Source organism: Stylophora pistillata, chromosome 7 (genome assembly GCF_964205215.1).
Source record: "Stylophora pistillata chromosome 7, jaStyPist1.2, whole genome shotgun sequence".
In the NCBI taxonomy this organism is placed as follows: Eukaryota; Metazoa; Cnidaria; class Anthozoa; order Scleractinia; family Pocilloporidae; genus Stylophora; species Stylophora pistillata.
The window spans coordinates 1,898,016-1,922,206 of record NC_142525.1 but is presented as its reverse complement, the minus strand read 5'-3'; the positions used below and the strand labels follow the sequence as shown (position 1 = coordinate 1,922,206).

At 38.2% G+C, this 24,191-nt stretch overlaps 2 protein-coding genes across 9 annotated transcripts; both read left to right on the top strand.

Moving 5' to 3' along the window:
• The first annotated feature begins 1,323 nt into the window (after window positions 1-1,323).
• LOC148726103 (DNA polymerase alpha catalytic subunit-like) lies at window positions 1,324-22,898 on the top strand. 8 transcript variants are annotated; one of them, XM_088726650.1, is made up of 29 exons: window positions 1,331-1,879; window positions 1,961-2,036; window positions 2,138-2,174; window positions 3,023-3,119; window positions 3,625-3,690; window positions 4,151-4,231; window positions 4,881-4,940; window positions 9,057-9,109; window positions 9,218-9,266; window positions 9,345-9,670; window positions 10,156-10,274; window positions 11,276-11,325; window positions 11,465-11,531; window positions 12,337-12,391; window positions 12,670-12,724; window positions 13,404-13,461; window positions 13,996-14,055; window positions 14,301-14,375; window positions 15,305-15,378; window positions 15,729-15,793; window positions 15,945-15,982; window positions 16,282-16,344; window positions 16,771-16,827; window positions 17,042-17,126; window positions 17,756-17,817; window positions 18,372-18,461; window positions 18,838-18,897; window positions 19,438-19,494; window positions 22,847-22,898. In XM_088726650.1, the coding sequence occupies exons 10-28, from the start codon at window positions 9,652-9,654 to the stop codon at window positions 19,447-19,449; spliced, it is 1,164 nt and encodes a 387-aa protein (XP_088582776.1). In that variant the 5' UTR covers window positions 1,331-1,879; window positions 1,961-2,036; window positions 2,138-2,174; window positions 3,023-3,119; window positions 3,625-3,690; window positions 4,151-4,231; window positions 4,881-4,940; window positions 9,057-9,109; window positions 9,218-9,266; window positions 9,345-9,651; the 3' UTR covers window positions 19,450-19,494; window positions 22,847-22,898. The 8 variants fall into 8 exon arrangements, 6 of the variants coding, with proteins under 6 accessions (XP_088582781.1, XP_088582780.1, XP_088582779.1 ...); XM_088726651.1 differs by lacking the exon at window positions 22,847-22,898 and having other exon boundaries at window positions 1,334-1,879; window positions 18,882-18,897; XM_088726652.1 differs by lacking the exon at window positions 18,838-18,897 and having other exon boundaries at window positions 1,336-1,879.
• On the top strand, window positions 19,506-21,475 carry LOC148726104 (uncharacterized). Its single transcript, XM_088726660.1, has one exon. The coding sequence runs from the start codon at window positions 19,936-19,938 to the stop codon at window positions 20,983-20,985; it is 1,050 nt and encodes a 349-aa protein (XP_088582786.1). The 5' UTR covers window positions 19,506-19,935; the 3' UTR covers window positions 20,986-21,475.
• Window positions 22,899-24,191: the final 1,293 nt, after the last annotated feature.

The following is a 24,191-nucleotide window of genomic DNA, read 5'->3' as shown; positions in this document are numbered from 1 at the left end:
TCGCGGAAAAGGATAAAAAACCGTAGGCCCCGTCCCCTGCATCTTCTCTTTACATGCAGACGACATTAAAGACATTAAAGAACCTATACACCTATCACAAAGTGTAGGAACGAAGCTTCTGGTGTTGTGATCTGATCATGCGCAACATTATAAGTTTGGATAAAAATGCAAATAAATGACTTATTATAATGTACTTTCCTCGGCATCAAAACACTACCTTATAAATTAATACATGAATGAGTTTTGATACTCTCCCAGTAATGCATGGGAAATAAAGCCTGAAAAAATGTATGTATGTATGTATGTATGTATGTATGTGTTATGGGAGGGTCTTAATGGGGTCAACCGATAGGCGTAAAATGGCCAAACTTTAGTCGATAGAACGTAAAAATTGAAAAATTTTAACCGTTAGCCGTAAATGGGGTCAAAAGAGGTAACCGCAAAAAAATTGTTCCCTAAACTTCTTAATTTTAAGGAAGGTGCTAAACTTACTTATGACCTGTTTCATTTCTTATTTTGCTGACTTTGACTCCGTATATGTCGTACATGTGGTTCATACGTTTATAGGCCAAGCTCGTTTCCAGGACCCCCGGTAGTCTCCTCCCTTGACCTCACTTGGCCTGCGTTTTGTAGGACAAGTTGACAGCTTTTTGTTTTAAGATCTCCAATTTCTTCACCCAGTGTGCATGTGAGTTGAACGATGTCCGTATTGAAAGCTGTAGTTAGTTTTTATCGAACGGGTGAGGAAAGGCCAAGCGAAAGATACAAGGCAAGACTCAAAGTCCAAGAAGAGCATCGGACACTTTCAGCGTTCAAGAAAAACGTTATTGACTCTCTTGGTCTTAAGTTTCATAAGCGATTCCAACATTCCGCAAGTGAAGCTAGCGTCTGCTGCTGATTTCAACCAGGTGGAGGAGTACGAAAGCGATTCTGAAATTAGCGATGTTGATACGGATAGCGACTCAGAGGATCTTATCATCAGTAAGCCAGAAGTAACAAGGTCCGGAAGGTAAGTCAAGGTGTGGACACGGTTTGATGTCTAGGCACAAAAAGGTACCCGAGACAAGATAGACTGTACATTGAAGGATTTTGAGGCGTCAAGCATGGCTATATTTTGAGACAATTCAACAGGCATATAAAACCATATAAGGACAAACAGGTCACCACTCCTAGAAGTAAAGTAAGAATGCATGACGCAAGTTAAGTTGTGTATGGCCTTGTATTGAATCCTTTTTCGTAGTTCACAATTATATGCGTAAAATAATATTAGAGGTGGTATCATTTATCAAATATTAAATTTTTTCAAAAGAATAACACATTTAAGCCTGAGATGACCATAACACCTTTATTTTGCTTTAAAGATTAAAAAAAACACAGGTTTATTAATATTTAACCTTTTGGAACCAAATAAATTAATTTTTAACTTTTTTGTTTACCGTAACTGTAAAAAATTAACCGATAGCCGTAAAAGAGCCAAAATTTTAGCCGATAACCGTAAAAGCCAGCACCCCATTGAGACCTTCTTATGGAAACTCCGTCAATTTTTTTCCTCTACTACTCAGCTGTGAACAAAACATCATGTGAATAGAGTTGTATGTGTACCACATGTATGACTAGCTGAGGTAATCGGAACGATGCAGGCGAGAAAAAGACCCTTACCTTACGAGTGAGTGCACTTCGACGTTTGAGGTCATGGAGCACAAAGAAACTGGAAAACAGTTGACTAACTCGTAATCTACTTTCCCTACCCTACTAGGTACAAATTTTATCTGCGCTCACCATGTTTGGAAGTCACCCTTCCGCGCCATTTTTAATTCAAGTTTGTTCAAGATGGCGCCAACTTCAACAGCAGAAGGCACTACAACAGAGACCCAAGATGGTAAATTTTCTGGCTTTTAAAGTCATCTATGTTTGTTCTGGAAACAGTCATTATTCACTTTTAAGTCAATTGATTCGGCAGATTTCCAATGGACGCGGCGATCTACACGAACTGTCAAGCGTAATGCCGGGAAGACTTCGGCGCTCGATAAAATAAGGTAAGAGATTTTGCCCTAAAAAATTCTGCTCATGTTGTACTAGTTTTTGCTATTTTTTGCGAGTGCATAATAAACCAACTTTATTGTGAATTCTTCACTAGGAAATTTCGTTAGACTGGAGAGAGATCGACGTTTGAGGTATAAAGTTAACTGCATAAGTAGAGCGGCCATGATCGATAATTCTAAACGTGAACAGTTGCTGATTTCTGTACACTTTTACGGTTTATTGTGATTTCTGGACCAGCTATATAATACAGGCCATTGAAATCTTGACATCGTTTTCTCTGATTTGATTGGAGACCGGTTAGGATGAAAGCTGGGAGACCTCAACAGATGTTTCCTCATGAAAATGAGTTATCACCAAGTACTGTTGAATAGGAAACCATTCTAATAAGCGCCAGTCAGTGTATAAGAACGTTTAAGGATCGTGCGATTGTATTGCTAAAAAGATCAAACTCTAACTGTCAGGATCTGATTGTTAATTCTCCATTCTAGCCGCTATACATTTCTTTTTAAAATGGTTACAAGAATTTGGTGTTAGATCAAGATAACAATTTCTTCGTGATAAGTTTGAACATTTTCATGATCTGTTTGCTGCACAGTGTATGGAAATTTTAGAGAGAAGTTACTTGTAAATTACCTATGGGAGTTTGAGAGTTAAAGAAAGAGAAACTAAATTAATTCCTGATTCACTCTCTTGACACATCTAAGGAAGGTCACTTTGTGAAGACTTACCTCCCCCTGTGAAAACTTCCCTCACCACCCCTCCCATCCCATCCTCCAAGCAATGATATATTCAAAAAGAAATCTCCCAAACTTTTCCATATATTTCTTTGGATTAAGGTTGTAAGAGATATTGTGGCTTATTCCCTTTTCTGCGACCATCTATGCATACTAAACATAAATCATCACCATCGGGAAAACTATACTGCCATGGGTTTAATACATTCATTCCCAAAATTAAGACTCGTATTTTTTCCCACCAGGTCGGAAATATTGAAGATGTTTATCAGGTGGTGAATGAAGATGAATACTCCGACGTTGTTAGGAAACAACAGGAAGAAGATTGGGTGGTTGATGATGGTAAGAGCTGTGTTCATAGATGTGTGGAACGGTTTTCTTTTTAGGGTTCTTGCTGAATTATAGGGTCAACACCAAACTCCAAGTTGGGTCATAAATTACAAAGTCTTTTAAACCTTTACACACTAATGTCAGCATGAATATTCTCAATACTTGTTCAAAGGTGTTGACTAGGAGAATTTGAGTAAATGTCTTTAGTTGGTGATCATTACGTTTATTCTCCTGACCTTAATGTGTGATTCAGGGGTGATATTGTAAGGAGAAATTAGATGCTAGTCACTCCAAGGAGTTTAAAGGTTAACAGACCTATTCATGTTTGCAAATTTTTGGATCCCTCTAACCAAAGACAAGGGTATGAAAAAATCTTCTCTCTTTCTTTGCATTACTAACTAATGACACCAATGCAGAGTAAATGCAAGGGAATATTATCCTTATATGCTATGAACAATGTTTTTTCTGCTCTGGTATTGTCTGCATACACGAGATTTGAATGTGCTTTCCTTTTCAGATGGGACTGGATATGTGGATGATGGACGAGAAATATTTGATGACGATCTTGATGATCCATCAACTGGTCAGTTGATAAATAATTAGTGACTGACTATTAATAATTAATCTTTTTTTCCATTTGTTTGAAGTAACTTCCAGAAGCAGGGGTTTCATTTCAATGTTTTCAGTAGGAGGGCAACTGGTTTTCACGGGCAGGCAAAACTTTTTAAACCTCTTTATAAGATAAACTTTCCTCCAGCTCATCAAACCAGATGGGCAAAAGCATCCTCACAATGGATCAATTTGCCCAGTGCCCGGCCCATAATGAAACCCCTGCAGAGGTGATTTATGGAAAACTGTTTGAATTTTTCTGGAAAGAATGTCCCCAAATTCAAGCCAAAGAGGCCGGCATGCTTGAGCTTGCTATTGTTGATGTGAATATCTTTCTAATCTTGTTGGAGAATGTGCTCTAGAAATCATCATAATTATTATAATGTTGTGTAATATTTACTCCAACAAGCTAGTTATTATCTCATCATTTAAAGAATGTGAAAAAGCCAACAGCGAAGCCAAAGACAATTAACAAGATGCTGTTAGCTGCAAGTGCCAAAGCATAGAAGGTTAAGGTAAGTGTGCTGAGCACATTTTTTTCTCGCTTAAGAGTTTGACCTTGATAGTAACATTAACTAGTGATTGTGTAGTCTGATTGTACAAGCAAGAGGAGTAGTCCTGGGAATGACTGTTGTCAGGAGTCACCAATTAGAATTTTAACAACCTAAGCAAAAGGCATTTAAGTTGTTGTCCCATGGGTGCAACAAGCTCAGTGTCTGTTCATTGATTGGTCAGTTTTGTCCCATGGGTGCAACAAGCTCAGTCTCTGTTCATTGATTGGTCAGTTTTGTCCCATGGGTGCAACAAGCTCAGTGTCTGTTCATTGATTGGTCAGTTTTGGGTAATGTTATTGGCTGTAAGACTCTTGTAGGGTAAGTCAATCCAGATCAGTTAGTTTGTTCCACTGGTAATGTTAGTTTATTCTGTTTGGTTCTTTTGTTCTGTAAATGTCATAAATTTTTTGTTTGTGTGGTGTCGATAGTTGTTGATATCAGTATTTCTGCTGACAAGAATCTGTTCTAAGTTAGAGAGCCAGCTTTCCATTTACAGTAATGGGATTGATTGTTGTTTAGATGGAGGGAATGCTGTGCTGAAAATTGCATGCTCAAGCTCTAACTTTGTTCAAATTAAGTACAGTTTTTCTTATAAACTGCTGTTTTGCAGACTGAAGTAACATCTATTGGTGAAGATGATCTGTTAAATGATCTTCTTAAGGAAGTGGAGGTATGCATAAGAAATGGAAGCATGCCTTTAATATTTTGATAGACCCTCTAAGTGATTACTCTGGGTGAAAGTGGTTTATTTATTTATTTATTTATAATAACTTCATTTGCCTAAATAATAAGATAATAATAATAATAATAATACAGACAGATAACAATAGAAATAACATCGAGATGCAAAAAGGCAAAAAGGGTCAAGCCAGAGAGGAACTAAATTCTCATTGACGGCAGCCCCCAGAATAAAAGCAATATGCAATAAAAATAAAACTAAAATGTAAAGGTAAAAACTATTGAAAAAACAAGTTAATTGATAAATGGATATTGGTGCAATATTATTGATATTATTTAAAAATGTGTTCTTTCAGTTTTTTTTTAAACTTACTAGCAGAGCTAGAGCTAACTATGTCACTTGGCAAGTCATTCCAGATTTTTATATATTTATACCAAAAAGAGTTCTTGAGGATATTTGTTCGAGCATAAGGCGTCCAGATTGTGACATTGTTGGTAGATCTCGTCCGACTATTGGAGAAAGTTAAGTAATTACATAAGTCTACTCTTGAAAAACCATTAATGAATTTGAATAATTGCACTAAACTAAGAAATTCACGACGCGAGTTGAGTGTTGGCCAGCCAAGATACTTCAAACGTTCACTATAGTCGATAGAACTACCAAGGATCCACCTGGAAGCATTCCTTTGCACTCTTTCAAGCTTATCAGAAAGATATTGTTGATGTGGATTCCACACAGGACAGGCATACTCAACAATTGGCCGAACCATAGACTTGTATCCAATTGATATTGCTTCAGAGCTTTTCCCAAATGTGCGCTTTAGTAGGCCAAGTATCTTATTTGCTTTAGCAGCAACAGAGAGAACATGCGGTTTCCAAGATAAGTCAGATGATATAATGACTCCAAGATGTTTGTGTGTTTTAACCTGTTCCAGTGGGATTGAATTGATGTTGTACGAGCAAGGTGTTACAGATCTAGATCTCGTGATTTTCATACATTTGGATTTAGTTGCTTTAAGTTTCAAAAGCCACTTTTTACACCAGTCTACGATCTGAGACAAGCTTTCACACACAGGTTGATGAACAGATGATGGATGATCTGAGTTAAACAATAGAGTATCATCGGCAAACATTTCACTTGAACACGATAAGTTCTCAGGTATATCGTTGACATACAACAAGAACAACATTGGCCCAACAATACTTCCCTGAGGGACACCAGAGTAAACCATGGACCAGTCTGAGCTTTCACCTTCCAGAACAACACGTTGGAAACGATCTTGCAGGAAATCACCTAGCCACTCGAGAATCTGACCATTGATACCATATCGGCCAAGCTTAGAGATAAGATGTTTGTGTGGGACTGAGTCAAACGCTTTCTCAAAGTCCAAGAAGACGACATCTGATGTTTTTTTTTTATCTAAGGCTGATGCCCAGGAGTGAAATAGGCGAATAAGTTGGGATGTGCAGGAAAAACCAGCTCGAAAGCCATATTGATGAGGGCTTAACAAGTCATGATCTTCTAGATGAGCCATAATATGTCTTGTGACTAGCTTCTCTAGGGTCTTAACTACAAGCGATGTTAGAGAAATTGGACGATAGTTAGAAACATATTCTTTACCACCATTTTTGTAAACTGGGGTGATGTTGGCAGACTTCCAGTCACGAGGTAGTTTTCCTCTATTCAGAGACATATTGAATAACTTTGACAGTGGATCAGAAATTACAGAGGCTGCCTCCCGGAGCAAACGTGCAGACAAACCATCCGGGCCAGTGGCTTTATTCACATCAAGGGTAAGCAAAAGCTCTCCCATATTAGCACTAGAGCACATGAGATCTGGTATAACGAAGCCTGAACCACGTGAATGGGCATCCTCATCGACATCGGTAGCTGGGTCAGGGCGGGTAAACACCGACGCAAAAAATTTGCAAAATAACTCTGCTTTGTCCTTGCCAGTAGAAGCCGTGACACCACGATCCGACCATTTCATAGTGACAGGTATTGATTTGTTTTTCGTTTTGGATTTTATAAAAGACCAGAAGCGTTTAGGGTTTTTGGAATCAATTAATGAGTGAACGTGTTGGTAATAACTCTTATTAAGTTCCGATTTAACTTTATTCCTTAACGATTTATATTTATTCCAATCAACTTCAAGCTGGGTAGATTTGGCTTTCTTCCAAAGGCGTTTTCTTTTGTGGAAAAGCTTGCGTATATCAGAAGTGATCCAGGGCACATTTTGTCTTGATTTTATTTTCTTCGAAGGAACGTTGTTTTCAATGGCTTTAAAGAATGCAGACTTCCAATTTAACCAAACCTCTTCCATTGTGTCATTGTCGTTCAATATAGCGTCCCATGGGATATTTGATAGTTCAAGACGAAAGTTATCCCAATTAGCATTTTTGTAGTCAAAGATTTGTTTTGGTCGTTGATATGGACGAGTGACTTTGCATGTCAACTTGAGAGAGACAACATTGTGGTCTGAAGAGCCAATTCCGTCCAAAATTTGGATGTTTTTAAGTGATTCTGGACGATTAGATATCACAAGGTCTAGGATAGCATCTTGACGCGTAGGCTCGTCGATCAATTGAGAGAAACCATAGAAGTTCACAATATTATCGCAGAAATAGTCTGATAAGACATTTGGTTGAGAAGGGCATATCAAGTCCCAATCAATATCCGGAAAATTAAAGTCACCCAAAAGAACAACATTAGTGTGATCGGATACCACTGTAACTTTTTCTAGTGACCTTTTAAGGCCTTCTAGATAGTTCATGTCACTTGAAGGAGGACGGTAGAATACTCCTAGGAAGTACGATCCAGAATTTTTCAGTGGAATTTCGGCCCATAAGAGTTCGCAAATATCTTCTTCCAAATCAGGACGTCTTGAGCATGATATATTAGATTTAACGGCTAAAAGTACACCGCCACCCCTACTTCCACGGTCATTTCGAAGAACATTATATGAAGATGGAAGGATTTCGTTGTCGGCTATTCCCTCATGAAGCCATGTTTCGGTTATCGCAATTATGTCGGGGTTCATCAGCGCTACATGACTCTGAAGCTCCAGTCTTTTATTGACGATACTTCTTGCGTTAAAGGAAGATATTTTAAGAGTATTCTTTCCCAATGGTGGACCAGGGTTTCTTGAGTTACATTGTCTGTGAGGTCCTGGATGAGGATGAATGTCTCCACTTCTAACCACAGAAAGAGCAACCGGGTTGAAGGAAGCCGTACAGTTTGAATAGTACGCCACTCTTGACTTCTGAAACTTCTTGTGAGGTGAGGTGACAAAATGGCCGCCGATCCTTGACATATGCCTTGGCGAAATTAGATTGAAATCGACCGGGTATGAGTTGAAATACTTGAAGAATTTATCCCCGTAATACACTTGAGCATTCTTCGAGAGCTTGAGAGAGTATAAGTTGACAGAGAACAAAGCTAACAGCGAAAAACTTAATAAAATTACGGACAGGCTCGGAACACGTCTTACCGCCATAATTATGAAATATAATTATGGCGTAAATTTAATAATGCTCTAAATATCAGAGAAATCCGATTTTCGAGCACGCAAACTGTCCCAAAAAAATAGAAAAAATTTGAAAAAATAGAAGGAAAATATGGTTTGCTCCTGAGTCCAAGTCTTTCCTGTCCTCAATCAAATCAAGGTCACTGATGCCAATCAGACCTCCCTCGACAAAATTAAATGTTTTTGTTCAGACTTTATGTAACACACATTACATATTTCTCCATTGTACAAGTCAACAAGTTGCTCAGTGTGTATGACTTTTGAAACAATATTGTTTCATTAATATTTGATAAATAGATTAGGAGCTGAAGATTTTTATAGACATTATACAAGGCTGCACTCTAAGGAAAATTAAATGGAGCCCAGTTCTCTGAAACTGAAATCCAGGGTGCCCAGCACATCCTTTGTATGAAAAACTAAAATTCCTGAGTCGCCCACAAGCAAAAGTAAGGTGTCAGGGGTCACTGGGCACTGCTAGACCATAGCCTTGCAATAGTTGATCAGGGCAATCAGTCTGCTGAGCATTTTACACCAGTTGGGAAAGGAGATTTATTATAAATTATCTTATTCTATGTATTCAGCAACCAAGACCAGCTCCAGTGAAATTTTCAAAGGGCAAACCACAAGTTTTGAGGTATTTCTTTCAGTATTGTAATGTATCTCTGAAAGAGTTTTGCATTATTTCCTTGGAGATTCAGACTCATGACATTTATGGTCTAAAATTGTTTTTTAATTTTTCTAGAACTCCAACATCAGCTTTACCAACTGGTAGCACACCAAGACGACTTCAGGTCTGTCTTCTTGTTGTATTTAGAAGGGTTGAATTGGGTAATAAGTTGTCCTAAGATCCTTGATTGCCCGTTGCACAGCCAGGAGAAATCCACTGGCACAAGAATGATCCTTTTTATCTGTGGGAGTCACCAAAGAGGAATATCGCCCTTCAATATCTCATTATCTCTCTCTGTTACTGAACAACAATCATCTGGACCACGGCAGAATATTTTTAAAGTTGAACCAAGATCTCCGCCCAAACCCAGACACACCAAAAATTTACCAGCCAAGGGAAAAACTGTTGTGAAACGCGAGCCATCAGAGAGAGAGGAAGGAAGGTATAGCAGCATGGTTGGAGATCCATGAAGAGTAACGAAGGAGGAGAGTTATGAGGCAGCTATAGATATGGATTCAGGGATGGATGGTAAGCATGAAGAATGGTCTGTAATAGTCACCTTTAGTTTATCTTAGGTGATCAGAAGTACATGAAAGATCTTTAAGAAATACTGCCTTATGGGATAGTCTTCATTAATTATACATCTGGGAAAGACTAGAATTAGGTATCTCCCGATGGAGTTTTGAGAACTCAGCTCCTTTAGTTTGAAAAATAAAACCATCAAGTAGTTTTTAGGTTTAGACACAAAGGAGCATAATTGTACTTCTCATTATTAAATATTTATATTTATCCATATAAAAATTATTTTTTTTTTTGTTGTATTATTTAGATATACTTTTTGGATATATATTATATATTTATATTGCTGATTTAGTGTTAGCTGGTTTACACCAGCTGTTCCCTCTCAATTCAGCTGAATGGTCTAATCAGGGTAAATAAAGATTTTTATTCAATTATATTTTATTTTAATTTATGGACCATCACAAGTTGATATTTGATGATTGTTAATCCAGATGATCCTATGATGCGTTGTGATGGCTTTGGAGGAGATGACCTTGGTGATGTAGAAGCAATCCAGGCATTATCAAATGTGGAAACAAATCCTGATGAAAAACCCAGTGTAAAAGTGAAGGTAGTGTAAAGGCTCCAAGAAGTGCTCTCTCTTCTACACCTCTCCCTTCTAAAGCTTCTTGTTTCAACTCCCCTCCCCCCTCCCTTTTAAAGCTTGTAGCTTCAACTCCCCCTCCTTTTTAAAGCTTGTAGTTTCAACTCCCCCTCCCTTCTGAAGCTTGTAGTTTCAACTCCCCTCCCCTCTCCCTTCTAAAGCTTCTAGTTTTAACTCCCTACCCCTCCCTGCCACACCCTTTCCCTTTCTGAAGAATACATTTTCCTCCTCCCACATCCCTTGAAACTAAAACTTGGCTAGTGTTTTTATTCTTTTGGACTGAGTAATGTCTTGTACAGAATATTACAACTAGTATGTAAAGGCTTCTATTGGTCCTCATGATAAATGTTGTTGATTTTGGAACAAAAGAACTGCTTACTGTACAGGGAAGTTACTAAAGCGAGATGATAGAGAACAAAAGTTCTGGCAATTTGGTTTCTATCAATGAGGCTTTAATGAAACCCTTCTCTAGCACCCAGCCCTTAAGAATCAAAGAGGCTTCCAAACGGTTTTGTACAAAGTTAGATTCATAGGAAGGCTCCCCAGGGGCTTTGTACAGAGTTGGATCCTTAGGAATTAATGGGGCTCCCTAGGGGTTTTGTACAGAGTTAGATCCCTAGGAATTAATGAGGCTCCTTAGGGGTTTTGTATGGAGTTAGATTCCTAGGAATTAATGCGGCTCCCTAGGTGTTTTGTACAGAGTTAGATCCCTAGGAATTAATGAGGCTCCTTAGGGGTTTTGTATGGCGTTATAGATCCCTAGGAATAAATGAGGCTCCCTAGGGGTTTTGTACAGAGGTTTTGTACAGAGGTTTTGTACTGTTGAACTTTCAAGAATTCGCAGTGGTTTTCAACAATAACAACAGGTATTGCAGGGTGTGCATTTTACAAGTTACTACCTGGGAAGAAGGAGAACACTGCTAATGTTTATACTTTTAAAAGGTAATTAATTGCTCTTTTGATTGTAGGTTGAAACAAGTGAAAAGCAGACAGACAGAAAATGTGCTCTCCCACAAAAGTACGTAAAGTTATTTGAAAATGTGCTTTCCTAATGAAAATCACATAGCTAATGAAAAAATGGTTATTGAGTTGTCTTATGATTCTTGGAATCTATCTTTTGCTTGGTATTTTTTTAAACATCATTTTTGTCTTTTCAGAACAACAGAAATTTCTGATGACTCTGCCTGGGAGACAATTCTAGAGAATGAAGAATCACATCAAGAGGTAATAAATAACAAACCATTTTACTACAGTTTTAACAAAATTATTATGTTTTGCAAAACTTTTATTCTAGTTGGTTCCTCGTGTGCTTTCCTATTAGTGCCCAAATTGGACCAGTAATAACCAATCATGTTAAAAATTTGTTAAATTTCATTTTTTGATTAGTGAGTATGATTAGAAATTATAACATAATAAACATTGTATGCATTGGCTGATTAGTCAATTCATTTTCCAAGGGGATGCTTTGTTAGGTTTTAGAACCCGTGGTTAAACTAGTTATGTCATTAAAGCAATAGAACACATTTTCTGGGCTCTTTGATTAATCCACTTGGGATGTTTGGAGAACACAAGTATTAAGCTTTCCTCAGGTTCTACCAACATGCAACATAACTATGGGATCTCTGCTTATGGAACTATTATTCAATTTTTTTTTCGCTTTGATCTCTATTCTAATTGACTGATCTGTCATGTCAATTATTTGTACATGTCAGTGACCAACATGAAAGCCTATGGTACTTTGGTCACTGAGCACATCTTCGCTGCATATTGTTATACTTTTTATTCTCTTTAATTGATGGAATTTTTCTTTTTGTATATGTTGTAGTTCAATTTTGTACTTGGTTCAAATTTTATTTTCCTGAACTGCAACATATATACTGTTGATCGATGTTATAAATTTTGTAAATAGTGCATAACAATAAACTTGACTTGACTTGACATCCAGCATGGCTTTGTCAGGCTATAGAGCCCAGAAAAATAAGTTTTATTGCTTAACTAGTTTGATTGTTTACTTTTGTTGTAACTCTAGGTTCTGTCAGATGTCAGTGTTGACTCCTCTACTCTCCCACTTCAGGAATTTAATGGTAAGTGCAGAATCTAGAAGATGACTAATTTTTCACAAATTTCTACAATGGAGGAGTTCCATTCTGCCATGATTTACCTTTTCGCTCTTACTAAAATAATCACATAATTTATCTCATTTTGAATTAACAATTTCAGGAGAAAAAGTTCTCAAGTTTTACTGGTTTGATGCTTATAAAGATAGATATAAATTGCTAGGTAAACAGAATGTAAAGGTTTCAATTTCACGAAGTGTACTCCAAGCTGTTTTCAGTTGCTTACAATTTAGTCATTCTCTTAGGTACTGTCTACTTGTTTGGAAAAGTCTGGATTGAATCTGCAAAAACATATGTCAGATGAGGTATCTAATTTTAAATTATTCATTTTAGATGTAAAAACCTGTTACACTGTATGTTCACAAGAGAGAAAACAAGGAAGTCAGAACAAGAGAGAGTTAGAAAAGTAACCCTTAAACATCCAGAAGTGATTAATATGTAACTTCTCCTTATGATATCCATACATTATCCAGCAAACAGGTAATGAGAATATTCAAACTAATCAGGTGTGGGTTGTTATTCTTATCTGACACCAAATTCTGGTAACTTACTCACAAGGAAATATGTAGAGGGGAGAATTAACAAGTAGATCTTTGGAGTGAAAGAGTTGAAAAAAGCCAAGACAGAAAAAGTTTTGTTAGGCTCTTACACTGAGGCAAACCACTCTTTTTTTTTTTATTTTTACCCTTTGACTCTCAAGATCTAATGAATAATTCTCTTTACTGTCTATCATACAATTCTTAGGATGTAAGTTTGGAGAATTTGGTATTGGATCAACTATTACTCCCTCAATTGATATTTTTCTCTTCTCTCATCACTTGTTTGCTTGAAACTTTATTGATTTTGTGCGGAGAAATTCTGTTTTGGTCATGCATGGAAGTTACAGGTTTAAACATAGTTTTTGTAATTGGTGTAGTCAATCTACTTTAAAAGAGGAGAAACAGAAACATTTTGTTTGTGATTACCGTTATTGTTGCAGTTCTTCTGTGGCAGTCAAGAACATAGAGAGGCAGATCTTCATTCTTCCACGAGAAAAGGTGTGATAATAAAGCCATTTTACAGTTGTGTACTTAGTTGCCAAGTCTTTGATTTGGAGTGAGACTGAAGGTGACCTTGTCGTGATAGAGACCTGTATCTAGTTAGCGTGATAACAAAGTGATTTTCATTTGAAAGACAGCAAGGTTTGTATCGTAACAAGGTCACCCTTAGCCTTACTCCCGTTCAGAGGCTTGGCCACCAAGCATGTAACTGTAAAATGGACTATTAATTAACACTTCTGCATTGCATATGAAAACATGTTTTGACTTCTTAAACCACAAAAGAAATAACTTGAACTGGTAAACTAAGGAATAAGGAAAGTATAAGGAAAAGATGGTGTCTTATTGATTAATGCCAAGAACATTTTCCAAGTTACTTTTATTCAATCATGCATTTTTTAATTTATTTTTTCCTATTTTTCTTGATATGCAAAAAGGAAACAAGGACCACTTGAGGTTACTTGATTTCTTCATCTTTTAATGTCTTTTTTCGTTGTTTTGGGTATACATTTGCTTTTTTATTTAATCAAACAGAAACATGAAGTCGATGACACTAAAACAAATGAACCAGTTGGTTTTATTGACGTGTATCAGGTAAAAAGAAAAGAGGAAATCATTTACACTTTTTTATTGTAATTGTCTCCTTAAATGTAGAATGTAAAATATTTGATTTTTTTTTTCTTGTGCAATTTTTTTTCCAATGACTTAAAAGTAAGTTTCCATATTCTTTCAAGGGTAAACTCGAATATACTAGGATATGTTTGCTGGATACTGATCAGTGTATTTCAAATCTTGTTTAATTTTTTTTTCCTCTAAAGTGTTGTCATGTGTCTGTTTAGAAAATTCAAAAGGCTTATGCTTTTGAGATTGAAGATGTCCCTGTCACATCTGAGTACCTGGAGGTTAGATATTCAGTAAGTCAGAAACTTGTTTATTGGTGGCATAAACTTTAAGAAATATTACCTCATTGTATAATTGTAATTACTACTATTCTTAGTAACATTTTAGGGAAATGCTAGAAAATTGTCCATCAGATCGATTAATTTGCTGACAGCTGATACCGTGGGTTTATTCAAAATCAAACTCTGAGGTTGCTGTTTGATCTTATTTGTTTCACTCCCAGGAGAGACTCTAAAGGAATTTTCCCCTAAAATACCAAATTTATATATTCTTGGGGAGATAGGTAATGAGGAAAAAGGAAAGTAGTCATGTTGCCCTTTGACCCCTGAGAATGATTGACTTCTAGTTTCTTGTTACTCTATCACTGCTGAGTCAAATAGTATGGTCAGGAGAATTAAGGAAATGATCACTGTTTGGAAGCAAAACGGAAATCAAACAAACACGTTTATTCGTAACGCGGTAAATGGTAAACTCACAGTAAACATGGTAAATACTAACGACTGCCAAACAAATTGCCACTCAAAAAACTCAAAACTTTTAACTCCTCTAAAGAAACTTCCACACATCAATAAAAACGTCCGCGTGATTTGTTCACGACATTTTAATGCGAGTTGCGTGCGCACAAGTTCAGTAACTTCTTCTCAACAATCACAAACTCTAGAAGTTCTCGATTGGTGAATAAATTCTCCTTGACAGCACCTTAGGAAATGTGTAGAGAACAGTATGGAAAATATGCATAGTGATGTTATGGGGGTAAAGGGCTGAGAGATTTGATTGGATTTGACATCAAATTCTTAGCACCAAAATGATAGGGAATGTGTAGTACAAAGTGCAGAGAATTGAAACTTAAATATTTGAGCTGGCAGTGGAGACAACAGTATCAAATTCCCCTGTCTTAAGAGAGAAGATTACCTGAAAATTGTCCTCATTTGCTTCTGGACAGGCAGACGGCCCTCAGTTACCATCGGACCTGTCTGGACAAACATTCAGTCATGTGTTTGGTACTAATACTTCAAGGTAAGGTTCACTTTGGCTTATACCTGGGGGATTTCAAGGGTTGAGGTGTAATTGGGAGGGGAGGGAGAAGTGAGTCTTCCAGGTAGGGCGGGGGGGAGGGGGGGAGGCAGGTGAGTATAGGCTGTGTGGTGAAGGTAAGGGTAAAGTTATATTATTTTTACCCTAACCGTCCCCTCCCACACACACACATCGCGCGTCACAAGTGTTATTTATTTACGCCCTAACACTTGCAGCAACAATTGATAACTTTGGAGATATTCCATGCGATTGTTTAACTTGAATGATAATTGATTTTTTGTAGTGTTCCCCATGGAGGGAGATTTTTTAAGTTAAGTTCATTTCTGTTTCAGTCTTGAACTCCTTTTACTGAATCGCAAGATGAAAGGACCTTGTTGGCTTAATGTCAAGTTAGCTCGTGAGTACTTACAGTGATTAAAAAATCAACTCTTTTAACTGAATCTCCTACATTTCTTTCATTGCCAGTTGTGAGAACTTTGCATCACCACGGGGAAAAAAATATATTTGTGAAATTTATGTTGTGTTATTTTTCTTTTCGATTTTTTTAGAGCTTCCTCAACAACCAGTGAGCTGGTGCAAAGTAGAGGTTGGTATTCTCACTGCTGGAGCGTTCGCAATATGTATCAAATGTGTTTAGTAAAATGTGTGAGGCTTTGAACAACGCGAGTCGGTGAGAGGTCTGGCACTGAAGAGTACTAGCCCCCTGGCAAACTACTCCTTGACTTGTCCCAAATCTTGCAGCGGGCGGAGAAAAACGCCCTTCTTGTAGCGTACTAACAAGGACTGCTCGCAGGCTCAAAAGCTAACAATACCAATGGCCATTTAGATATGATTTTCAACGAAATTTACTTTAATTTTTTTTTTTTTTGACATGGTGTCTTGTAGGCTGTAGTCCCCAAACCTGACCTCCTTGAAGTAGCAAGTCAACAGGATCCACCCCCGCCTATGGTAAGAACAGAGATAAAGCAGAGTTTGTGTTTAATAAATGCTGATGTCAGGATTTTCATTTAAAAAAACCTAGTTGAAGCGAACTAGGGTAAAGCAACAGGACCCAGTTATTCAAAAGGCGGATAACGCCCTCCAACGGATAAATCGCAATTCTGCGGATAAGAGTAAACAAAACGTACTGCGCTGTCCACCGGATACAGATTTGTCTTTTGTCCATTGGATGGATCTTTATTCGGTGCATAGTCATCCACCCTTGGGCCTAGCGAATGCTCTCTAGGCTGAATGAAAAGAAAACCAAGGCACTGAACTTTAGCCAGAGGATTTTCTGACCTTTTTGTGCACTGAACGCGTTACGTTGTGTCACAGTGGCTCTAGAAGATGCTGCTAACATGAAGAATTTTATACTGTTTTTCTTTCTTCTTGTAGGTTGTCATGAGCCTCAGTTTTCGGACAATGTTAAACACCAAAACTCACACACATGAGGTGAGCTACAATAGTTCATTGAAATCTTGAAATAGCCTTGAAATGGCCTAGCTTACCGTAAAGTCTCTCAGGCTCAGTGATAGTACATCGGAGCTTGGAATCCAATGATCTAAGGCCTGATTCCTCATAAAGACTCAGAACTTTTTCTTTCCCCCACGGTAGTGACACGACTTAAAAACATCATCCTTTAAGTTTTTCCCTGTTTCGATTTTAGATCTTAGCTGTGTCAGCTCTGGTTCACCATCAAGTGTCATTAGACAAACCTGCACCCAAACAGAAGTTTCACTATCATTTCTGTGGTGAGTTTAACAACCATACTTGCTTATAACTTTAATAAAAACCTTATTGAGAATGAAACGCCTGTGATGATATTTTGAAATCAGCAATTACTTAGATAACCCGAAAGCAAGGAAAATTACTTGAAAAAGAAGCTGAAATTTCAGTGTGGAAATTTTACGCGATATACACTAAGAGAATAATTTATTTGGACCACAGGAATAAATCCAAAGGCGTGATGTTCGATTTCTGTTGGGGACTCTGAATGTTTTCTTTGCCGTCCCACGCTCGTGACAATACAACAAGCATCTTTTTCCACTTCTTTACCGAGCACAAACTTACCATCTTTCTTACATTATTTACAGGATAAATTTGTTTGCAGAATGAGCGTTTAAATCCACAACCCATTCAATTTTCGCGTTAATCAGATTTGGGTAACATTTCGGGTCTGCCCGATTTAAGACGGCGTCATCCGACTTTTGACGCTTCCGTCGGATTTGGGCGTCTCCGTTCGATTTTGGGCGTCTCCGTCCGATTTTGGTCTTTCTATCATGGTTCTGTTTCATGATTCCATGTCAGGTTTTCACGACTTTTTTGAGACGTCTTATTCAGATACAATCACATCTGTACATCTTTTACTTTTCTGTTTTAGCTGTAAGTAAACCCAACGATCAGATGTATCCTTACGACTTTAAAGATGCTGTCAAAAAGAAGGTAAAAAACAAAAATACTTGCCAACTCTACCCGATCATTCAAGAATTCCAGATAAAAGTTACTTAGCCTGTGCCACAGGTCACCAAACCTCTCAGATAAAATTGCCAGAGTCTCGGTCAGCGAAGATAAGCAAGAACGAGGGCGAGAACAATATGGCGGAAAAGTCAACCGCCCCAGTCAAGTTCTTGCGCTGTTTCGGGCATCTCCCATGACCGCAACTTTGATCAGTTCCATCCAAAAAACGTGACATGTTAAATCTATATTTTTCTTAAAATCTAAAATCGTTTAGGTTTCTATGCTCTTCCCACCTCATGTGCGTAATGTGTGTCAGATGAAGGAAACTAAGCTCTTGCAGCAAAGAAGCAACGGTTTGATCGCAAGACAGTAGATGTGAGGCATCTTCCCTGTCGGGGGATGGGACAGTGCAGAGGAAGGTTTCCTTGAAGAGGGGGGAGGGGCGAGCGGCTTGCTAATTGGCAGGATTTGACGTCTATGCAAACTCGACGAGCAATCTGTAGGTACTTCTTTTTAATTTCTTATCGTTATCTCATTAGCAAATAAACATGGAGATTACGACATCAGAGAGGGCTCTTTTAGGACTGTTCATGGCCAAGATTCACCGAATTGACACGGATGTACTTGTGGTATGCGACCTTTATGTTTGAAGTGTTTTTTCAAAGTGATGTTACACCAGCATGCAAAAAGAGAATGTTTAACTGACGTTATAATAATGTAATTTTAGAATTTACTCGATATTCAGCTCTAGCGCACACAAAATTCAAATTCAAATGAATATAGTCACATCCATTCGAAATTTTCATTGTTGAAGTAGCTATAATAACCCGGAATATTGATTCAATTTTAACGAACAGGCAGTGTGAGGTCAGAATCATGGCGCCTTAACTTATAAATGGATTCTTGTCGTTGTAGCTTGTCGTTTGAGTCGTAAAATGTCCTCATCACTAATTCTACCACTCATTTTTCCTGTCTTTTTTTTTTTTTTGTCTGTTTTTGCTTAAGAGTTATGATATCTATGGCTTTGATCTCGATCTTCTGTTGCACAGAATCAGTGCTTGTAAGGTGAACACTACAGCTTAAACAATCTACGTCTTAACAGCGCGTTAGCAAAACAAAAGGATGATTCATTCTAAAACCTCCAGTCCTTGGGGAAGAGCAGTATACCTCATTACTATACAGTTGGATCTGCAAACGGTCAAGATGATGGGAATCCTTCATTCTGATCCGCTCACAGAACCCATCTTGTTCGTGATTGCCTGCTGCCCCTACAAAAGCCAAGCCCTTTTGCCATGGGAAAAAGCTTTTAATGAACAATTTCGTTCGTCGGCCAGATTTTAGCTTTTTTAATATTTTTACGTATCATAGAAAAATGAAAAAAGAAAACAAAACTTAATACTCAGTATCTTGTGATCTTGACCGCATGTTTGGTCAATAACATATGTGTATAATGTTTCTAGGCTCAGTGCATAGGGTCAGTTCTTTCCTATCCTGAAATCTGTGGTTATCTTTCGTTACGCGATGATGTTGCACGTAATGTCAGAACCTCTATTAAGATTTTTTAGAATTAAAACTGAATTGAGTTGATGTATGATGTTTCTATAGATTCCCCATTAGTCTCGCCTTGGACGACTGAAGAGAAGCGTTCTTCCCAAGCTTTCTGTAAGTGTCTCGTTTTCACTTTTATATTAGGGACCTTAAGCAGTCAGGACGGCAACGCCAAGGATGACTTCGATTAAAAAATGAATTTCTCCTCTTAGTTAGAATTTCAAAAATGACTGCATGAGCTTACTGTCTCATACGGCGCCACAGCTCAACTGTAGCATGACGTATAAAAGTAGCGTTCAGTGGATTGTAGTTTATGTCTGGATTTGTTGGTTAGCGGTTGTAGTATTGTCGTCAGGTACTTGGATAGTTGGTATTTGGGAGAGCCACAGAAAGAAACAATAGGTCGCATCGGCAAAATTGCAATCCACTGAAGACTTCATTAACGCTTCCAAGACTGTTCAGATACCTGACGACTACAAACTAGTATCATTTGATGTGAAATCAGTGTTCACAAGTATTCCACTTCAATTGGCATAACAATGTACTGAGACTGCAATGCGACAATCTACCGGCTCACTACCGCTACCGACAGACGACATCATGGACTTGCTGAACATTTGCCTGACGTGTACTTACTTTCAGTACAACGGTAAACACTACAAACAGTTACACGGCACTGCCATGGGGTCTCCAGTTTCTCTTGTTATCGCAGAAATTGTGATGCAGAACATCGAGGAACGCCCCCTTTCGACTTGCCGACAAACGATACCGCTTTGGTTACGTTATGTTGACGACACATTCACCGCCGTTGGACAGGACGAAATCGACGCATTCTACCACCATCTTAACGAACAAACCACTGACATACAGTTTACCAGAGAAGTCGAAGAAAATGGCAAACTTCCTTTTCTAGACTGCCTGGTAAGCCACAATGACAACTCATTACGGACGACAGTTTACAGGAAACCGACACACATCGACAGATTACTAGACGAGTCATCCTACAACCCTACATCACACAAAGCCACAACTATCAGAACTCTAACACGACGTGCACAACTAGTCTGCGACTCGACAGACAGCATATCCGACGAGAACAAATACCTTCACCGTGTTTTTTCGAAGAACAACTACATCAACGACTTCATCCGACGAAACACTCACCGACCCACTACCACTACCGAAACAAACGACACCGCAACCCCTACCACTACAGCAACCATACCGTACATAAAAGGCATGTCTGAAAACATCTCGCGCATCTTACTACCCTTCAATATCCGCGTCGCCCACAAACCCATCACCACACTACGTCAGTTACTAACCAACGTTAAAGACAAAGACGAACCGAGGAACAGACAGGGAACGATTTATAAGATCAATTGTTCCAACTGCCAAGCCTCCTACATCGGTGAGACTGGCAGAAACCTCACAACAAGACTGACTGAACACAGACAGGCGACGAGGAAAGGTGATGTCAGCAATCACATTGCTGAACACCATCAACTTACCAACCACAACATTGACCGGGACTCTGCGCAATGCCTAACCTACAGCACTGACTATTTTCAACGACTGACTCTGAAAGCTGGTTTACTAACTTAATACAGACTCCCCTAAACAGATGTCAACAACTACCCGCTCCATACAAACGACTCATTCACGACATAAACATCACAAACGACCGAAAAAGAACGACCTAACTTTACCGACAGATCGAAACAGACCAGTCACGACCGACTTACGTCGCTTGAGTCTTACAGCCAATAACATCACGGCAAAACAAACTGATCATTTTACACGAACTGGAATAAGAACATTCTACTGACAACAATCATTCATACGTATATGAGAACGATCTTCGCAGTAAAGCACTATTTGAGCAATAGTGAAAATCAGACCTGAAAAAAATTTCAGGCCTGCACGGGACTCGAACCACTGACCTCTGCGATACTAGTGCAGCGCTCTACCAATTGAGCTAACAAGCCAACTGGGAGCAGGCCATCAAATTAATTCGATATAAACCCGTAGATGATAAATCAAACAACAACAAACATATGAAACATATGTGTGAACTGCGGTTATGAGACGTATATGAGAACGATCTTCGCAGTAAAGCACTATTTGAGCAATAGTGAAAATCAGACCTGAAACTAGTATCGCAGAGGTCAGTGGTTCGAGTCCCGTGCAGGCCTGAAATTTTTTTTTTTTCAGGTCTGATTTTCACTATTGCTCAAATAGTGCTTTACTGCGAAGATCGTTCTCATATACGTCTCATAACCGCAGTTCACACATATGTTTCATATGTTTGTTGTTGTTTGATTTATCATCTACGGGTTTATATCGAATTAATTTGATGGCCTGCTCCCAGTTGGCTTGTTAGCTCAATTGGTAGAGCGCTGCACTAGTATCGCAGAGGTCAGTGGTTCGAGTCCCGTGCAGGCCTGAAATTTTTTTCAGGTCTGATTTTCACTATTGCTCAAATAGTGCTTTACTGCGAAGATCGTTCTCATATACGTCTCATAACCGCAGTTCACACATATGTTTCATATGTTTGTTGTTGTTTGAACAATCATTCACTTGACTCTGATGATGACTTCCGCACAGGTTGTTGAAACGTCAATCACTACCACGGACAACAGTCCTTCTCCGGACTACACTCACCCGGACGATCAGACTACACCTTCATATGTTACCCCGGGTTGAAGCCATTTACTGCACAGAATATTATGACTTGTATATAAAGGCTTCTATTGGTCTTCATGATAAATGTTGTTGATTTTTGAACAAAAGAACTGCTTACTGTGCAGAGAAGTCACTAACGCCTGATGACAGAGAGCAATAGTTCAGGCAATTTGGTTTCCATCAATGAGGCTTTCTTGAGACCTTTCTTTAGCAGCGAACTCTAATGCTGCCTTTCCTCTGGATCCCTGGGAATTAATGAGACTTCCTAGGGGCTTTGTACAGAGTTTAATGTTTAAGCTCTTTAGTTACCATAAACTTTACCCTTTAACTCCCAAGATCTGATTATGAATTCTCCCCTTTAGCTGCTACACATTTCTTTATGAGTTGGTTAGGAGAATTTGGTGTTCAATCAAGAGAACAACTACCTGATAAGTTTGAGTATTCTCATTACCTGTTTGCTGGATCATGTATGGATATTATAGGGAGAAGTTACAGGTTAATCACTTGTGGGAGTTAAAGGGTTAATCAACCTCTATATTTACCCATCATCCAATGCGGTGTTGTTCTCCTTTATTTTAAGCATGTTACATGTAGATATAATAAACCTGCAAACTGGCAGGGCAAATCCTTTTCTCACTGTTGAACTTTCAGGAATTCCTAGTGCTTTTCAACAGTGATAATAGGTACTGCAGGGTGTGCATTTTACATGTCACAACCTGAGAAGGAGAACACTGCTAAGGTTTATACTTTTAAAAAGAATTCATTGCTCTTTTGATTGTAGGTTGAAACAAGTGAAAAGTAGATGGACAGAAAATGTGCTCTCTCTCACAAAAGTATGTAAAGTGATTTGAAAATGTGCCTTCCCAATGAAAATCACATGGCTAATAAAAAATAATTATTACGCTTTCTCCTGATGCTTGGAATCTATATTTACTTGGTAATTTTTTAAACATCATTTTTGTATTTTACCAACCACAACATTGACCGGGACTCTGCGCAATGCCTAACCTACAGCACTGACTATTTTCAACGACTGACTCTGGAAAGCTGGATTACTAACTTAGAACAGACTCCCCTAAACAGATGTCAACAATTACCCGCTCCATACAAAATGTTTTGCAAAATTTTTATTCTAGTTCGTTCCTCATGCGCTGTCCTATAGTGCTCAAATTGGACTAGTGATAACCTATCATGATAAAAAATTTTGTTAAATTTTTGGTTTTGATTAAGGATTACCGGTATGATTAGAAATTATAACATAATAAACACTCTGTCCATTGGCTGATTGGTCAATTCAATTTCTAAGGGGACGCTTTATTAGGTTTTTAGAAGCTGTGGTAACTAGTTATGTCATTAAAGCAATAGAACACATTTTCGGGGCTATTTAATTAATCCACTTGAGATATCATTAAGCAATAGAACACATTTTCTGGGCTCTTTAATTAATCCACTTGAGATGTCATTAAGCAATAGAACACATTTTCTGGGCTCTTTAATTAATCCACTTGAGATGTCATTAAGCAATAGAACACATTTTCTGGGCTCTTTGATTAATCCACTTGAGTTGTCATTAAGCAATAGAACACATTTTCTGGGCTCTTTGATTAATCCACTTGAGAACTCATTAAGCAATAGAACACATTTTCTGGGCTCTTTGATTAATCCGCTTGAGATGTCATTAAGCAATAGAACACATTTTCTGGGCTCTTTGATTAATCCGCTTGAGATGTCATTAAGCAATAGAACACATTTTCTGGGCTCTTTGATTAATCCGCTTGAGATGTCATTAAGCACTAGAACACATTTTCTGGGCTCTTTAATTAATCCACTTGAGATGTCATTAAGCACTAGAACACATTTTCTGGGCTCTTTGATTAATCCACTTGAGATGTCATTAAGCAATAGTACACATTTTCTGGGCTGTTTGATTAATCAACTTGGGATGTTTGGAGAACACGAGTAGAGCTTTCCTTATGTTCTCCCAACAGCTTTATCAGGCTGTAGAGCCCAAAAAAGTTTGTTCCATTGCTTCACTAGATTTGATTATTTACTTTTGTTTTAACTCTAGGTTCTGTCAGATGTCAGTGCTGAGTCCTTTTCTCTCCCACTTCAGGAAGTTGACGGTA